Source organism: Patagioenas fasciata, chromosome 3, assembly GCF_037038585.1.
Source record: "Patagioenas fasciata isolate bPatFas1 chromosome 3, bPatFas1.hap1, whole genome shotgun sequence".
In the NCBI taxonomy this organism is placed as follows: Eukaryota; Metazoa; Chordata; class Aves; order Columbiformes; family Columbidae; genus Patagioenas; species Patagioenas fasciata.
This window is the reverse complement of record NC_092522.1, coordinates 30,392,707-30,412,324: the sequence shown is the minus strand read 5'-3', so window position 1 is coordinate 30,412,324 and position 19,618 is coordinate 30,392,707. Positions and strand designations below refer to the sequence as shown.

At 40.6% G+C, this 19,618-nt stretch overlaps 1 protein-coding gene and 1 long non-coding RNA gene across 4 annotated transcripts in view; one reads left to right on the top strand and one right to left on the bottom strand.

Annotated features, from left to right (window-relative positions):
- Positions 1-8,539, bottom strand: part of UBR2 (ubiquitin protein ligase E3 component n-recognin 2) — a 55,414-nt gene extending 46,875 nt beyond the window's left edge. For 2 of the 3 annotated variants that reach the window (XM_065833828.2, XM_065833827.2), the window contains exons 1-3: positions 8,375-8,535; positions 3,867-4,126; positions 830-908 (exon numbers count right to left, since the gene is read on the bottom strand). In XM_065833828.2, coding sequence (XP_065689900.1) covers positions 830-908; positions 3,867-4,126; positions 8,375-8,452 — 417 coding nt within the window. In that variant the 5' untranslated portion in view covers positions 8,453-8,535. Of the gene's footprint in view, positions 1-829; positions 909-3,866; positions 4,127-8,374 lie in introns of all 3 variants that reach the window. The other variant, XM_071806040.1, reaches the window with a different exon arrangement.
- Positions 8,540-9,932: 1,393 nt separating this feature from the next.
- Positions 9,933-11,737, top strand: LOC136099439 (uncharacterized). The gene is made up of 3 exons (XR_010651087.1): positions 9,933-10,054; positions 10,819-10,909; positions 11,651-11,737. It is a non-coding gene; the product is annotated as an uncharacterized lncRNA (long non-coding RNA).
- The last annotated feature ends 7,881 nt before the right edge of the window (positions 11,738-19,618 follow it).

The following is a 19,618-nucleotide window of genomic DNA, read 5'->3' as shown; positions in this document are numbered from 1 at the left end:
AACATTTGCTTCCACTTCCGGATGCCACCTAGACTTGTTAACTCACTAACCTTGCAAACTAGAAACCTACATCAAGATGCATGCTGATACCAACAAATTGGGTTGGGTTTCTTGGGGCAAGTTGGTTTTTTTGTTTGTTTGCCTTTTTTTTCTAAATCCTAGTGCTCAGTGAAACCACACAATGATCAGATTTATATTAACAGTGCAGTATTGTCAAAACCAGATTTGCAGTAAGGCTGCACCATGGTTTTCACTTGGCTTCTTAGTCTAAGAACACACCGAGGCCTTCTCCGTTTTGTCTGTTTTTTCCAACTAACCTGTATTACTAACAGCAGTATATTACTAAAATCAACAGCATTTGCAGTTCTAGTTCTCTATTTTAACTTTAAAGACAAACAAGAAAACCGTTATTGTACAGAATTCTATAACAATTCAGATGTTTAAAGGAAATAAATTTTAAATAAAAGTGGCTTCTTCATAAAGGTTTTTCAATACCTTTTAAAAATAGTCAAAGGTCAAAGCAAGCCAAAAAAACAACTACTAATGCCCCAAAGTTCACCAAAGGGCATGTTAAAAAGTAACATTCTGACATTTGTAAGCCTAACAGTTGCACATGAAATATAACTCCTTGATATTTTCAAGCTTAAACTTTCAGAATTTACACTCACATCAAAACACTCAAGTTCTCTACGATTATTGCAGACATGATCCCAAACTTTGTGTTCAACATTTTGAAATTATGTATACATTCTTAAACCTCAAATAAGAAGTTTCATACACACACAAAATGATTAATGACTACTTCACATATTCCCGCAGTAATACTAACCCTGTATCGGTGCTCTCTATGAATACTTCCAAGAAAGCACTCCATGCACAACACACAAGTTGGGTCAACTGCACAGTCTCTGAAAGCAGCAAGAAAAATAAGCAAAATCAAAAAAAAGTAAGTGGAAAAAAATTACACAAATGGTTTTGCCTTTAATTACACATTTTACATCAGGTGATTTTCAAATATCACCAATACGCACCTTCTGACTAATGCATATATTAGTCAGAAGAGAGGAAAGAGATGGCTTCCAAGAAGGAAGAAATAAATTAAAGAGAAAAAAAGACAAAAAACAAACAAACACACACACACAACTGTTCTCATAACAGAAGAAGCATTAAAATATTGTCTAGGTAGTATGTATATTTGGGCAAAATAACCATTGCCTTCAACAGGTGAGACAAGTATCTACGCAAGTAAACAGACGAATTACAGAACACGGTACAGACAGGTAAACAGTAAAAACCCAAGCAAGGTCTCAAGTACAAGGACTCAAGTACAGAGTATAAGTATTAACAATCTCCAGCAATCAGAAAAGACATTTTTTCACTGAACACTGGAAAGAAAGACACACACAATATAACAGACCAAACCCCTGCTTCCAAGTTTAGCCCTACAAGCTCACTGAAGAGGTCTGAGAATGCAATTTCCTCAACCAGGAGATCAGAGGCCATAATAAGGTCCTGCCTACAAGCACCGCTATATTAGAGAGAAGTAATATTTCTAGCAAAAAGGGCTAAACGAATGACACAATTATGCATTACATTTAACTGTCTCCCTGAGAAATACTAAAAATAAATCAACCTATATAATGCAACTGACTTCAAGGCACTTCAAGATTAAGAGAGCCAGGTTTTGCAATGTAAAAATAACTACCAAGAAAATGAATGTCTTACAATTGTTATTATTAAAACAAGAAGAGAAACACCTTATTTAGTTCAAAAGAAAACAGAGACCCTATGAAATATTATTGAAAATTCTCTTAATTTCATTTAACCAAATAAATTAAACCAGGTAATCATGAAAGATAACCAGGCAACTGTGACTTACTATGTATGCATAAAGTACCATTTTCACATTTGTTTTTCTCCAGAGGAGCCAGTAAAGGTGAAAATGTCAAAGTAAAATTATACAAAGTTCTTCCATTTTAGAATAATTTCTGTTCATGGCATTTTTTAAATTAAAAAAAGAAATCAAAACCACAAGATGCCCACAGTATTGGGTAGATAAGTTCTACAATACCAGGTATTGATTCTTCAGAGCCCTTCATGGACTCAGAAAACAATAATTTAAACTTCTGTGGGATACAGAAAATAAAACTCTCATTATTCTTCATTATCAGCTATAAGCCAAAGAAATTTATTAACACACAGCAGGAAACATTAACAGTTTTACATCTATGTTCAGTACTTAACCGAAAGAAGATGAGACTCCATCTTGATAATAGCAACAGCAAAAATATTCTGTATTCACTGCTGACCCTGACTTGAGCAGAAAGTCAGACAAGATGGCCTTCCAAGACATCCCTTCTAAACTGAAAACTATTATATTGCTGTATTTAAACCACTTTTCTACTGAAACAAAGACCCTGAGTAGAACAGTATGTTCACTCATTCTTTAAATCCTACACCAATGGATTGCATTATTCTGTTTTCATCATACCTGACAGTATTCTCAAGATATACTTCACATATTGAGCTGTTGGTCTTGAAAAAAGCTAGTGTTTAGAAGAAATTAGCAGAACTCCTATAGTTTTCATTAGTCCATATAAAGAGCATTTGATCATTAACATATTACTTCTATACCACAATGAAATTTGACTTGAACTAAAACACTAGTTCTGAGATTTGGCTTTATAGTTCTTTGGGACCAGATTTCATGAAAAAGTACTAAAGAAACAGTGGAAATTCTTTTCACAGTCTCTGATAATCCTCAGCCTCCTACTCTCTAATTCTCTACTCAGATCTCGCCACATTTTCACAGGTATGAAGGAAGAACCTACAAACATCTGAGAGATGGAGTTTTCTTAGTGGTTGAAAGATCTAAAGTAGCCACCATTTTAATCTCATCCATCTCAATGTTAGAGGCCTCAAAATATTTCCAAAACTACTTATTCTAACTGATCGTTGAAAGAGAAACGCAGAAGAGGCAGTTTGCTGAGCTAAGTATCTCAAGTACACCCTGAATCAGAACTTCAGCGAATAAGGCCAGTAAGGTATGATGTTTCTAGAAGAGGAGAGCACTAGAGAGTAAAATTCCATGATCATTCTCTCCTTGTAAATAAAGGCAATGGAAATCCAGAAAAAAAAAAAATCCTTCAAAGTAAGACAGACATTCCCTCCCGCATCAGTACACCAAGTGTTAAAGTGTCCAAGATCATGGTAGAAACCATACAAAACAAAAAGAATCTGTGAAAGAGAGGGTACAAACTAAGCTTAAGCTACAGACAGTTCAGGAAATAAAAGATAATGGATATACAGCTAGTAATACACTGGCTTAAAACTGAAGATTTTTAAAATATTTGTCATAGGTTAGTATCTTCCTGTCTTCTTTCAAGTAAAATGGTATTTTTAAAGAGATCTAGAGACAGACGTAAGGAAGGAAGAATAAAACTGGTTCATCTGCCTTCACATCATTTTGTGTCTGTGTGTGACATAGTGGTGTAACAGGTCACAGAAAGAGGTCTAAAATGCAGGATCAAAACTAACAGCTGATATTAAACACCTGAATTACACGCACATGTAACTGCCCACTTACTTCTGATTAATCCGCTTATATGACACTGACAATTCACCCCAACCATTTTCTTACATCTTGCATTTCTTTTGTACAGAAAACATGTTGTACTAATTAGTATTTTTCCACTTACAAACCTGTAGGGTGTTAATCTTCCCCTGGTGCCACCTGTCATGAAACACTGCAAGGTTACTTTAAAAATGCAATGGTCTTAACTTTTCATTAGGACAATATATTCTTGTCAAAAGACGTTCTATGATTTCACAAATTATAAATACTTCACAATGATAAGTTGAACTACCTGCAAGAATACGTAGGCTCTCCCACTTTAAAAACGCGGCCACAGAGATGGGAAGGCTTGTTCGCTTGCTCAAGCTTTGGAAAACCAAATGCAGGATCTTCACCACAAAGGTACCATTCCATTGGCCCCAGCAAAACGTGTTGTGACAGCATGTCCTCTCTTTGTGGGGCAGGGTTAGGACCCCTGCAGTAAATTTTTGGTACATAATAGGCCAGATGCTGGTATACTTCTTTCTGCAGGTCATTTGCTTGCAGCCATTTCTTTTAAATTAAAAAGAATGAAAACACAAATAGTTCATTAATAAAAATACCGAACATAATTCTAGCCATCAAGATAACAATTTTATTTCTAAATCAAAAAATCTAAAATGGTGTTGCAAAACTAGAAAGCCATGCTTCCTTCAAACTCTTAAATCTAGTCAATCACAGAAGACAGACATTAGGAAAGGAATAATTTGCTTCCCTGCTTTTACATTTTATCCTTTTGACACACAAAATGATTTTTAAAAACGCAAGACTTCCAAGACCAAATTCTTCAAAATTTTCCTCCAGGATACACAACCACTAAAACATCCCAACGTTAGGAATGCCTTTTAGGACAAGGCCCAAAGTATGCTGGTTGCCCTTCTTTGGAATGCAGACTGCTGCTGCCAGCTGGGGACACAGAGAAGCAGCGGCAGCCTGGAGCTGGCAAGGAACAGGCAAAGACAAAGAGCAAAAGGAGAACAACAAACATAGCGTTAGGTAACAGCCCCTCTCTCCTTTAATTTCAACAAATTACCTATGAAAATGAAGGGAGTTTGGTTTCCCCTACCACTAAAATAACTTATCTGAATTATTATTTCAAGTGTGACACTAGATCCCTGATTTCTCTTAGTCAATCAACTGAAAAAAAAAAAACCACAAAGTCGACAGAGTTTTTAAAAACCATCAAGCTACTGTACCTGCTATAAGCCACTGAAAAACCCACAGCTCTTTCTAGGGTTTTTTTCCTTGTACACACACACAGAGTAAAAAAAATCCTGTAGGACAACATATGTTTTACTTCTGCCTTGTCGATTACAATTTTATAAAGGTTTAAATTATAAATTAATAATGCAAGGTTTTTATAATAAATAAATGAGAGGAAGCACATACTGCAAGTGTGCACTGATTAAACCCTGTGTTACATAAACAGCCTTAGCATGCCATTTCTCATTGTAAATATGACAACCAGATACCCCCTGGCAACTTCAGAAAAAGAATTCAAAATCAACATAAAACTGTACATGAAAACAAAGAATTAAATATACCAAAATAAATGGGTTTGGTAATCAAATGTTACAGCTTGATTTACTCTGAATTATTTATGACTCACTCTAAAGAACTTACGTTTACAACAACACAGTTGTAGTAAGTTCTTCAGGATACAGACATACAGAGTCAGCAGAGCATTTGTGCCAGCTAAGAATGGCTGCACTTTTTCCTTTTTTAAATATACATTGTAGTATTTTCATTTACTAGACTATGTTTTCTAAAGTAGAACTTCATATAAAAAACACTTATTTGTCAGTACAGCTCTTAGTAGAATAATATGCTTTCCTCACATCTCTTTCCCTAAATTTGACTTGCTAAAATCATAATCAATCTACTAAATCTTTCTGTATTGCTTGATCTAGCTTTAATGGTCAAAGCCCAGACTTTTTCCAAGGAAGTCCATGGGAAAAGGTTGCCAAAAAGCTGTACCAAACAATCTATAATTTTACAGATAATCTCACCATTCCCACCAGGATTCAGAGACTATTGCACAAAAATGGGGGAGAAAAAGAAAAAAAAAAAAAGGTAAAGTTTGCATAACTAATAATTTGGTTTGTTTTCCTTCCTAGCTCATTAATCTTTTCCTCTCCTTTCATCATTTGTGCCAAATAGCTACTAACACCAGGAACTGACCAAATCACATTGAAGCTGACTTAGTCTCTTCCATGTTTTCTATTTAATATCATAATTTTTAGATTCTTTTCTATGTTATGTATTAGTTATTACGTTTGCATTTTTCTCAGCAAAATACCTTTAATTTTGACCTTTCAATTCATTACTAATTTCTAGCTAGAAAACACACCACGCATATTACCTGCACTACAAGCTCAGACAAATACCTAGCCAGAGAAAATTCTTGTTCCTCGAGTAAACTGCTTTCTCATCCCAAAAATCCTGGGACTAGTTGCCTGAAAGCTGGGTGTGGCAGTTGAGTGTCATCACACTTAAACGTCGTTGTGGAGCCAGTTCTACACACACAACTGTGCATACAGTTTTGAAAATCAGATCCCAACTAAAGGAATATCAGAAGGAAATATGGGCTTTCAGGACAAGGAAACTGATGTTACTCTAAGAGCTAGAAGGAAGGCAACTCAAAGTACTGTTGCACATGTAAAACTGCTATTAGAAATATATACATATGCATACATATGTTGCACTGCCTTTCTAAATCGCTACCTGGGAGGCACTGAACTTCAGCAAAACTACTCAAAACTTCGGTATTTGTTGTTTAATAAAAACATTTTGTATTTAGGCAAGTTTTCAATTAGGTAATGTTCTACTCTCTCAAGAGGGTTCTTCATTAAAGAAATGATTTGTATTCCTCTTCGCTTCCTCCCCTCAAACCAAAACAAAACAAAAAAAAAACCACCACACAAAACAGCACCCAAAAAGCACTGATCAAATAACATTTTATGTAAGTAAATACCTAATGGTCCATCGGGGTTTCTATTAAATCCACATCTAAGCAAGAGATAGCAGGAGAAGAAAACATATAATACAAATAAGCAATAAAACTCACTTTACTGTTTCAAAAGCTGAAAGATAAACTTTGTGTTTTTCTTAGCTATATAAATAAGTATTTGCAATGTATGCCCATTTTCTTTTACAGATAATTTATTCTTTTGATCGTTGTTCTTTGGAAGTTTATCATTAAGTTGTTGCAATGAGAAACTGAAGCTTAAAATGCTACAACTATTTCTTTGGGCTGGCATTTGTTTTGTTAATACTGGGCTATCAGCAAAGGAGGCAGAAAAAACAATGCTAAAAGCCAAGTACGTTTTTTACATATACAATCAGGCAGTGCCAGCAGCATTCAGTTGCCAGCACATTGTAGATTTGACAGTGATAGACCACAGAATTGCAGCTGGTGCTGGTGATGACGGAGAATAAAAATAATAAAGAATTGACTAAATCTAAGCTGGCACTTATACCCCTAGTGAATTCCTAAATGTGTTCCACTTGGTGCACGTCTGCCTTGAGTTTATCTACGGTGTGACCCCCCCAAAAATCTGCTACTCACAGAGACAAGGTAGTTTGGGCTCAGCCTGGTCTACTTAAATGTTTGATGGAATTATTTGTTTTGCTGTTGAGATAAAGGAAAACTAATCCTGGAGCTAAACTAGCTAGGATATAACTAACTATGCACATTTGCCCATGTAATCATAGCTCTGCCTGCGCTGTAGGTATACCAGCATAATCTGAGGATAATCTGAATGACAACATTGTCTTTTATTTTCTTTTGGAAAGCAGCCAACGTAATTCTCATTGAAATACACACAGACAGCTCTCCAAGGTCTTATCCCACAGATATGCACATAAGAAGTCCTAATATTTTTACATACGTCTTCAGTTCCTCAAACACACAAGTGTCTATAAATTCTGGCACCTATGCCAGAAACAAAAGTTTCTCTAAAAACTTTACCCTCAAGACTCCACTTATCTTCCCTTTCAACTACTCTTCATAAAAGCAGGGAAAATTCATAAACAAAATTAGATTATTTCAAATATTACACTGATTTTGCTACTATTTCCTCTGCAAGCGTCCCGTTCTAATAGTCCTAAGCTTAACTAGGGCAAGCTTTTGTCAGAGCTATGTCTTAAATACTGGGGTGGAAGGAAGAACACTCTAATGAAACTTCACCATACAAAGCATATTTGGGGTCCGACATTCACCTAAATCAACAGGGGTAAGGGGAGCTTTGCACATGGAGGCATGACTGCCGGTGGAGAGACGTGAAGAGACAGCAAACCAGGCAGGAGAACTGAACTTCTCAGCTGTTCGGAGAAGGCGAGGAAGCAGGAAAGGAAGGAGCAGACGCCGAGCAGTGGCCCCGAGCCCCAGGAGCGGCGCGGAATCGCGGCCACCGAGGCGGCTGCCCGGGGAGCCTCGACGCCGGGCAGCACAACAGGAAAAGCCGGCTGCTCGCTGCGCCCTAGCTCGGCCACGGCAACAGCGACGCCGGCGACACCAGCCGAGCCAGGCCAGAGCGAGAGGCCGCTGCCAGCGCCGGGTGTCCTGAGAACCAGCCCAGGCAGCGACACCTCCCCCGGAAAACCTGCTCGCCCCCCGCCGCCAGCACAGCCTCGCCCCAGCCCCAAGAACGGCCACCGGCCCTCAGGCCCCGCCGCCGGCCGGGCAAGGCCGGTGCCGACCGCCGGCCTCGAGAGCCCCCGCTCCCTCCCCGCCCTCCGGCCCCGAGCCCGCCGCCTCACCACTGCGATCTCCTCGGCGGAGCACTCCAGCAGGCTCTTCTCAATGGCCTGCACCTCCGCCTCCAAGTCCGCCGCCATCTTCTCTCCCCCGCCCCGCGCCGCCGCCGCCGCCGCCAAGGCAGGGACACCCGGAACCGAGCCCGGCCGGCCGCTCTGCCTGGGGAACCCACTTCCGCCCCGCCCCGCCCGGGCGGCACCGCCCGCGGGGGCTCTGGGAGTTGTAGTCTTTCTGCGGCGCCTGGCGTCCGCGCACGCACCCCCGCGTCTCCAAGGAGACGGCGCCCGTTGCCCGGGGCCGCGGTGCGGGACTCGGCGACCGCCCAGCCCGGCGTCGGGGAGGGCGGGCGGCTCGGCACCCCGCGCCACCGCCGTCTTCACGCCGTCGTTTGCCTTTCTCGCCTCCTGCAACGCGACGTGCTGGCCGGAGCGGGGGCACCCTCGGTCCCGGTGGCAAAGCCGGGCGGGGCGGCCGGAGCCCGCTCGTCGTTACAGGCCCGGCCTGTGTGCGCTGCCCCGGCGCGAGGGGGTGGCGAGGGTTTCCCGGGAGGGCACCGGCACCCCTCGTGAGTGAAAAGGGAAAAAAAAATCAGCAAATGACTTGAATGTGGCAACTACGGCTTTAAGAGAAATGTTAGTAAATTGCAGGAACCATAAATCCTGCGGCTCAGCCCTCGGCCTGCCCGGGCTCCGGCACGGGCCCCACACGGCCCAGGCTGCAGCCTCCTGGCTTGGCCTTGCTCAGGCAGGGCTCCAGGTGTGCAACTCTAGTATCACAGAATCACAGAATGTCAGGGATTGGAAGGGACCTCGAAAGATCATCCAGTCCAATCCCCCTGCTGGAGCAGGAACACCCAGATGAGGTTACACAGGAAGGTGTCCAGGCAGGTTTGAATGTCTCCGGAGAAGGAGACTCCACAACCCCCCTGGGCAGCCTGTTCCAGTGTCTGTCACCCTCACTGAGAAGAAGTTTCTTCTCATATTTACGTGGAACCTCCTGTGTTCCAGTTTGTACCCATAGCCACTTGTCCTATCACTGGTTGTCACCGAGAAGAGCCTGGCTCCATCCTCGTGACACTCATCCTTTGCATATTTATAACATTAATGAGGTCACCCTTCAGCCTCCTCCAAGCAAAAGAGCCCCAGCTCCCTCAGCCTTTCCTCATAAGGGAGATGCTCCACTCCCTTAATCATTTTCACTGCCCTGCGTTGGACTCTCTCAAGCAGTTCCCTGTCCTTCTCGAACTGAGGTGCCCATAATCCTGTCCTGTAACTCTTCCGCTGTAGTTAATACAGGCTCTTTGCAGTTTATGAGGTCTCTCTGAAAACCTGTTGTGCCACTGTTGTAACAATGGGTTTGCCAGCATGTTAATTACAGCTGGGCCAAAAACCCAGCAGACGTGTTTTTAACTTTGTGTGTACAGCTCCATGGCACCCGAGCGACTGGGTGAGCCATGCTGAGAACTTCACCTGAGATGCCACATCTGCCACTGCTGGCTGCAAACTTCTGTGTGGGCCTAAGCATCACATGCAAACTAAATATTATTTCCACTTCTGTCAGCCTTCACGGAGATAAGGACCCACCCTGCGGGAACCTGTACCAGCAAATCCTGCTGAGGAAGTCTCTGCTCTGGACAGTTTACACTCCCAAGTTGAGACAGTGCACAGGAGGTGAAAAAACAGGTAGGAGGCAGAAAAGACAAACTGAGTTATAATTACCTGAAGTACTAGCTGAAGGTGGCCATAAGTGTTACCTTTGCCAAACAGTACTAACTTACAACAAAACTGTGCTTTGAAAGTGAGTTCCAGTTCATAGCTTATATTCCTTAACAATTTTTAACCATTCTCACAGTGGGTATGCACAGTTGGTTTCTCCCTTTTTTTGTCTCATTTATTTCTTCTTCCTTCTCCTCATTCTCCCGTCAGCTAATAATTTAAGCATTGAGTTACCCTAGGGAGAGATATATCTGTGCAAGCAGTAGTAAGTACATCTATGGCCATATATAAGAAAGAAGGTGGGCTGCGTGCCATTGCCTGGCTACTCTCGAAGAGATTGAACATTCTCTGCATCAGGGGGCAGCACTGCACACTCGCATATTAGTCATACTATATAAGCATCGGTTTCTGAAACCTCAAGGGTTTATAAATCATCATGTTTACTTACATACTGTATTTGAGAGTTCTGGGGAATTTTGATATTAACGGAACATACACGTCTGGAAAAATGGATTGCAAGAACTGAAAAAGATGGGTTTAGCCAGTACTACGAGGGAATCGTGAAAGGGTGAACTTCAGAATATTAGTTTCACCTCCTAATATTCTAAGAATAAGATTAATTTTTCTTTGTCTGATTGTACCCTTACTATATGCAGGGTACATCTTTTGACTGTGTTTATTTTTATATCACTTGACACTTTTTGAATAGAAAATAATTATATATTCCTTAGAAGATCTGTAAAACCCACGCTGCTTCTCATTCATCCACTGTTGATGCCTGAGGAATACAGAACATAACGCTTCTTTGGAAGAAGGCAGAGGGTGAGAGAAAGCTGTATGATTTAACTGTCTCTCCTTCTGGGCTTCGTGTAGAAAATGTTAGGAAAATCCTGGGGTTTAATAATATGAAAGCAATCTTATTTTACCTAGAAAGATGGGTGACCCAAACAGAAATCTGACTGCAAAGCCATTATTTCCATATGAGCACAACAACTAATCAGGTATCATTTTATAGAACTTTGGGTAGAATTTTCCATAATTTTTAGCCTGTGCCATTAACTTCATAATCAAAGATATTATTCAAATTCAGGACCAATAATTAAGGTTGAGGAGACTGTCTTCCTTTTCTGCCATAAAGCCTAACTCTTCCCGGGTCTATTACCAGATAGAAATTGAAGAAAAGATATCTAGGGAATTTAATGTTTTAACAGGGTTAATACATTTCTCCACTCTAGCTGATATGTTTCTGGGTCTCACCTTGCTTTCGACACACAAGATAGCCCACAGAATGCTACAGACTACGGTTGTGAAAGATGCAGATATCACCTGTATCTCTTTCAACTGTTGAACTGCCTGTTTGAGCACTGCTTGCTTCTGCCATTAAAAAAAATAAAAGAAACCAAAACATAAATGGTACTTTGACTGGGGGCAAATTAACTCAATTGGTTTCCAGTATTTTTAACAAATACTGCCTCCATTAAAACACAATTTAAATAGGCATAACTGAGCAAATATTAATCATGACAGTGGAGACTGATTGTTCCTTTCTCAAAACCATTTTAGAAGCTACTAACGGAACAAGATCTTCCACACTAGGAGACTGCATCTTGATGCAAGTCCAACAGAAGTCGCCAAGCTGAAGCCCAGCTGTTTTTTGACAGATAAAGGGCCTCCTGTAGAGCATGCTCCAAAGAGGTGCTCTGCTCACAGAAATGATTGTCATCTTGGCTGAGTATTGCTTGAATGATCATCTTCAGAGCCTGTTGCATTTGTGAGTAGGAATGGATGAAATCATAACGTAAGGGGATGTTGGAGGGAATTTTTAAGTGGCTGGTTCGCTGGCGTGTTCATTGTACCTTAAATGCAGTCAATTTAATATCACTGTATCAATTTGAATGTAAATAGAAAAATATTGCATATCTAGACTGCAGGGATAGGTGTCTTCTTTATAGAAAAATAAAATGCTATTTAACTTTCCCCACATTGATGGAGTTTCCTGGCAATCATTATGGAAGTCAAGTCTTGTGAGAAGGATTCAGAAATGTTTCTATTCTCTGTGAAACGTTTATCTCCTGGTACAGTTAAAAAACATTTTAAAAGCATTTATTTCCCCTGTCTGCTCTCTAAAACAATGCTGCAGTTGTAACTTAATTTCAAAGTTTAACTGTTAAAGCAAATGATCAGCATTTTGCTGCATTAAGTTGATATTATGTACCTGTATCTAAGATCATCACTGTGCAAAAACATTTGTATCCCTTTAATCTTTCCTAAGTCAGCAACCCTTTCCACCAAATAAAGCATGTGTCTAAGTGTAGGATTCAGGTTTACATTTTCAATTACAGTAATTCTGATAAAACAGTTTGCTTGGCAGATACTGCATGACCAAAGTAGTGATTTTTACATTGTAAATATTATTTTTAAAGTCATTATCATTTACATCATTTCCCTCCCTTCCTCTTCAGTGCTGGGTGAGGTGGGTTTGTAGTCACCATCTCCTACATCGTCTTCAGATAAATTCAAATGGTAATTCTTTTATATCCGTACTGCCAATTCCAGTGACAAATTATGCTGACCAGAATAGAATTTTGCCTGTGATAATGTTAATTAAAAGATGAATTGTGAATGAGGTGAACAATGACACCCAGTACTCGGTGGATTGATAAGACATAGTTCACCAAGCATGACATTATTCAGAACAAAAGAGCACACGGTAATCTGCAAACACAGGTTATTTTATGAATTTGGTTCTAAATTGAGTATTAAAAATACTATCTGACAAACTGTAGGTGATTCTTTGATCCTTGGAGGCACTAATGCTGTAATATCAGCCTGTTTAGCAATAAATCAGAATAAGCTTATTTCTTTTTTCCTGCTTTGTCTTTGCATGATCTTAGATTATAGGTGTATAATATTCTAAACATGATATCAAGAAAAATTATTTTTAAAAGACAGTAAAAGCAGAGCATATTGCATAATAACAGTGAACACAGGAGACATAATGGGAAGCATAAAGATACTGTGGCCATCTTCTTGTCTGGTGAATGCTCTCTGCGTATCTAGCAAAGGCAGTTACGTAACTGATTTTTATTGCATTAGGCAACAGCAATATTGCTAAGCAAACCGATGTGCAGAATTAGAAAGCTTTTTCCATAGTGGAAATGAAGAAAAAAAGACAGAGGAAGGGTTCTCACTTAACATCCAGGAAGAGGGCAGGGCAAGAGGGTGTGCATCTTCATTAATGGATCAAGTCAGGGTGACAATGTGATTTATTCTCATCACGCAGCGTCTTAGAAAAAATACAGTGCAAACTCCATCCATGATATTTTTGCTGCTTTCTGCAGTGTAATGTGTCAACAGTCTAGAGCTCAAGCTGGTAAGTTAAAATGCCAACCTCTCAAAGAAATTTAATGGGAGCTAAGATAATAGTACTGAGTTGTACAGGGGGAAAAAAATCAACATGGGAGCAAAAGAAAAAAATGCACAGAGAAAAGTGCCTGATCTCATTTGTTTTCACTGTAAATTCAGAATGCTGCTAGTGTATATTTAGACATAGCAGTTAATGTGAAAAGTTCTGTGAGCTGGTACTAAGAAATCATCCATTTGTGGTGCATGGGTGGTCAGCTTTGACACCCAGGAGGGTGCAAGCACCAGTTGAAATTTTTGCTGTATCTGGTGACCTTCCTCCCCACTTATCCACTGAGGCTGACAAACACAGAGGCTTATGTTGCAACCTTCCCCTTAGCAGGCCTTTCTTTTGTGTGGTTGAATGTTTTTCAAGCTTGAACAAAACTATCCTTGAGACTTCTGCCACTCGTGTTTGTGTGGCAAAGAGACAGGAAGGAGGGTGTACAGACAGGTAGCCACCCAGATAAAGTGTAATTGTGTTGCCAGGGGACCAGACTTTTAAAACCCCTGCACTAAGAAAGAGCAGTCACCATATTTAGCATCAACTGCAGCACAAGAAAGCCCATTGTCAAAGTTAAGAGACCTAAATCTGTTCTAGGAGGTGGAGGACATGGTGAAGTAGGTACGTTAAACAGCACAGCTACAATGGAAAAGGACCTTCCAAGTCATGACAACTTTGGCGGCTGCCCTGCAGGCGTCTCCAACAGAAGGGAAAATCTTGCTTTTGCACATTTGCATCACTAGGTGGCGATGGGCTGCCCAGGCATGGCAGTGCAGAAGTCCTCTCCTCCTGCTACCACTCCAACCCTCCCCTGCTCCCACTCGCTCCAGTCTGCAACCGGAAGGCTGTGGGCGGTGGAACTGGAGGAGCCATCCGATTTCAGAGGGTTTTTTCTATCAAATCAGGCTTTAACTGCTTAGTGACTGGTTCTTCGGAAAATTCCAGATATTTTTGGGATGGGTCATGTGTTAGAAGACAAGAAATGTGGTGTGAGATGCTTGGGGGCCATGGACAAGGCCTTGGGTGGCAGGAGAGGGAGTGAAGCAGGAGCAGCCGAGGAGATGCCCGCAGAGGTGGGCGGCAGGACAAGCACAGCCCCGGTCATCCTGCGGCATAAGAAACCAGAGCAACCTCCTCTGGCGAGGCCCTGACCAGCAGCACCATGGAAGAGCTTCTAGGTGTCATGAACAGCTGGACACCACGATGGTGACGCTCAGCGATGTTGCTTGTTCTCGGCTGATTGAGACGAGAACTAATGCAGAGCCACTGGAGGAAGAGTTCCATGTGGCTCCATGTGAAACCACGTTTATGTGCAGTTACACAAGGGATGCACAGAGGAATTGGGGACATACACCCACAAGCAAAGGCAGGGTGGATGAAAGATTTATCTTGGAATACGAAAATGCTTTGAACAAGTGAACTAACTCTTCTTCTTTTCCCCTTCGCACAACGGAGCAATTTTAAATTAGAACAGGTTGTAACAGATTTAATTTAGATCACCATGGTGCCTAGTGTAAGGCTACAGCATTTTCTAGTTTATCTTTTTCCCCAATTTTAAAGGGCTAAACAGTTTTTAAATTGTGAGTTTGTTATAGAATGTACGGCTGCTAGAAAGTCCTAACCAATTAGAATTATTTTACTGCACCATGATTAATTTTGTTAGATAAAACTACTGAAATACAACTGAAGGTAGAAATAAAAAGCATTTAAGTGCCGTACAGCCATGATTTACTTTTCAGAGATGCATTTAATGCTGTCTCCAGCAGAACAGCTTCATCCATTTTCCAAACATTCATTTGTTTATTTCAAGATTAGTCTCAGTTATAAACAGACATTAAATCACCTCCAGGCCCTAATACATCGTAATGAAGTATTGTAAACCATGTAGTATGTTGGTTTAAACAATGTAATCAGAAAGCAACAAAACCATTTTCTCCTGGTTCTTGCAGGCTCCCTGACTTCTTCTGTCTGTTAAAAGTTCTTTTTAGTCTGTAAATGTCAAGGTCAATCAAAGGTCAAGTTTGTGCTTTTGAGCCGTGGTTCCTTTCAGGTTATTGGCTTTGTTTTATTACTGAAAGGAACCATCCATTTTGGCATATAGAGCAAAGAAGTCATGTAATCCTATTAAATACAAAACCAACATGTACAAATAATGGGGAAGGTTTGACAATTGCACAAAAGCCCCCTTTTTTCTGCCCACGGTTAAGCCTGCGCTGAGTAATTAATGGTCCTTCTATGAGCCTGTCTACACTGGGAAAACTGCCTAACTAGTTTTCAAAACACTCGCTTGAAAACTGGTTACAAGCAGAGCCGAGAGCCCCTTTTAGGGAAGCTGGCATCCTTCTATTGCGATGTTCAGGAATGGTGGGGGACAGAAGCAGCTACCTGTCACCTTCCATCTCAGAGCAGAAAACAGCACAGAAGGAGACAGGCACAGTCCTAGGCAGAGGATCCTCAGAAGCAGAGAGACTTCAATGAACAAGGAAGAAGGAGGGAAGCATCTGTAAGTGAGTTAAGGCTGAAAGGAGGTACTTTAAGTTACTGGAAAACAAACTTGCTTTGTTGGCAGTAGAGAGAAGTGGAAAGCCAGGGTTACAGCACACAAGTTGAGACGTAACTGGATCGTTACGTACTGGAAACAAAATTTAAGACAAAAAATTAATTACAAATATCTCACTGATTTCCTAAAGAAGAATATTTATGCATCATGAAAGGTGAGTAAAAGAAAAAAAAATAAAAAGGGGAAACCTGGTATAATCAGAGGTGAAAACAGAGCAAAGGAAATGTAGGATAATTTAAAGAAAACTGTCTTCACAGTGGTATCTACATGGAGGTAGCTGAGGGAAAATGCTAAGGATTTTCATGTTCAACTAGTTATGATCAAATGTCAACTATGGGCTTGCAGTGCAGTCAGTTCTGCTTGTCTCTTCTTTGAGGGCAGCCAACTACAAGTATGTGAAAACTACTGAAGCTGTGCAAACCCCGGTTTTCGTAAACAACATTCATAACATTATTTTCACATCCCTCAGACAAGTATATAGGTTATCACAACCTTAAAATCTTTGTCTGCTGGCAAGGCAAGACATTACCATCCTAGAGCATATGCAAACATATGAATCCACTGGATCTATTACTAATAAAAAGAGATGAGCTGATTGAGATTGCAGATAGCAATTGCAGATAAGATGAAGAACTGCATGAAACGTAGGCAGGAGCTGCAGAAATGAACACCAAAGCAGACATACAATTGAAATACTAAGCATTACAGAAGTGGAAATGGGAAGCAGAGAAATCTACGTTACCCAGATTGTGAAACAAGCCTTACGAGAAGCCAGACAGTAAAAGTTTCCAGCCGATCACATTGCAAGGTGAGATAGACAACAGAGATGCTGGGAGTTAAGTGTGGAACAGGTCCAAGATCTTCAGACAGCCCTGGAATAGGAAGGGAAAAACACTGGCATGCTGCTCGGGAAGAACCTCCACGCAGGCCTGACCCTTAAACATGACTGCAGAGGTTTTCAGCAGACACTTACGAGAGAACAGCCTCTAATGGGGCAGTCTTAAAACAAGTCTGGAAGAAGCCTCACTCAACCCTGGGTTTGCTCCCTGGGTTGAGCATATTTGAAGAAGGCCACAGGTTCAGTATGAATAATTAGGGCTGAATTTATTTTTTGGTCCTCCTTTGTTCCCAGCGGATGGCAAAGAAAGTGAAATACACCCACAGCCCCCATCTGGGGATTTCCTCAACTGATATACAGTCAATGTATAATTAGCTCCTTTGCCTTTCTCTGGGGCACAGAGGAATTATCAGTGTCTCAATCTTCAGCTATCACTAGCGGCTAGATTAGTCAATTGGCAAGGGACTCAAATCAAAAAGCCATGAAGCTGTACCTGTCCTCCCAAGTTGGGTCAGAGGAGATGTTTGCATGGTAAGAGGACATCTATGCTGTAAAACGTATACCCAGAGAAGCACAAATATATGCCTTGTTATTGTTATGTTTTCTGAATAAAGTGAAATGGATTCTGCAGGCCAACACATCAACTAAATAAAATGTTGATTTGAGAAACCGCTTCTCCCTACCTAGATGTGACTGGCCATATTTCTTCAAGCTTTTCTAGCAAGATGGCAATGCTGTGGGTACTGCAGACTAGGAGATGAGCCTCCTGGTCCTCATCTTACCCAGTCACCACTGGTGGGTTCTCAGAGAGCTCTCAGATACAGAAGACAAGTTGGAACTACACTTGGCTAGAAGAAAACTTTGGAGACCTTTACAGGAAAAATCCACACTTTAGTGACCCAGAAGAGTATCTTTTTTTCCCTTTGAAAACAATTTCATTCCCAATTTGTACCATGAGTTCTCTTCTCAACAGAACAGACCCCAAATCCTGAGACCTTTAGTCTCAGAGACCTAAGGTTGTATCTGGAGCTCTACATGGATATTGTCTGGGGGATCCTCTGTTTAATTTCCCAGCTTTATTATTTGTTTGGAGACTCACGGGCCATTTGAATGGGATGGAGGTAGTTTCTTCATCTCTAGAAGCAAAATTTGTCCATCAGAAAACATACTATAAAAACCCCACCATACCATGCAAGAACCCTCACGTACTTATGTATCCCTGGATTTACTTGTCATTTGCCACCCTTCAGCTGCTGCTGGCAAAACTGTCACAGCTATAGCGTAAATTGTTTTTCCTCTACTATTAATTTTGTGAACCTGCTTTACAGGGGTCCCTTGCAGTTCCCTGTCCCTCTACAGCTATACAGTAACTCCATGACATTTTCTGCTTTCTGTTTTTCAGTGCAGCTCTCACCTCCTCAAGTGTGTTGGGGCCACCAAACAAAAACACTGACACAGAAATGTAAATGTGCTTGTCCTCTACTGTAAGTGCATTTCCATCACTATAAAATATGTTACAGTTTATTTCAATTTGGTGATGTAAAGTGCCTTATATCACTATAAACAGAATATATTGTATATATATATAGAAGATACGAGTCTAGCCATGCTAGTTAATAGTATTTTTTAAATCATGACAGCTGTATCCTTACAGTCTAAATGCGTATCTGCCCACCATCACATATATAAGAAACAAATATAAGATACAGTGAGGCCTAGAAGTGACTGGTATATATGACTACAGCAGATTTGTATAAAAATTCAGGTTATGGTCCTGAATGGGAAAGTTCAGAGCAGAAGATGTGAATGGTTGTTTTCTTTTAAACTCCTTTAACAAACCCTACACAGAATACATTTAACTCTGCATAAAATCAAAAAATAATATGCTTCTGTGCTGAGGAATATAAAAGAGAAAACTGAGAAACTGCTGGTAGGGTGACTGGGATAGTTCCGGTCAGAGATGGCTGTCTGAGCAACTTCCACACAATACACGCTGTGCTATTGCTAATATTGTATCCATTTCTGACAGACAAAATCCTGAAAAAATGCCACTGCTGCCATTTGCACTGAAATTCACTATATACACTGGAAAACTTTAATCTTGATTTTAGCTATCAGTGTGGACTTGGACGTGTTGCACATTGTGGTAGGGAACCACACTGACTTAATCATATCTGTATTTAGATATTATCCTTCTGTTACAGAAAATTATTTAGATTAACTGCAACTTCAAGTTAAGATGCCAGGCTTCCTTCTACTCTCATCACACATCATTTCCAAAACCGTTTGCCTTTTATCTTTAGAAAATTTTTGCATACAATGCTTCATTTTTCCTTCCCGTACTCAAAAGTATGAGTTCTCTCATTCAGGAAGCACCTTAGAAAATAGTACAGCTCTGTGTAACAAGCTGTACTAAAGCCTCTTTTAGTATATGTTGGTTTTACCACATAATTGATTTTTAAAGCCAAGAAAAAACAATTTGCAGAGATTGCTGAGGGCACTCAATAGAAGTTGTAGGAGACACTACCTTAAATCTGTCACGATATTTCACCGAGTTTCAAGTGTCTGTAAATGCAGTTACCACTGAATACTGTAATTGCAAATGGGACTGTCTTTCTTTCCAGTTGTACAACAGCAGGACATCTAGAAGAAGGCGTGTTTCTTCATACAGCACTTTTCAACTGTTACCACCAGGAACCTGCACAAAGCCAGGAGGATAAAACTACT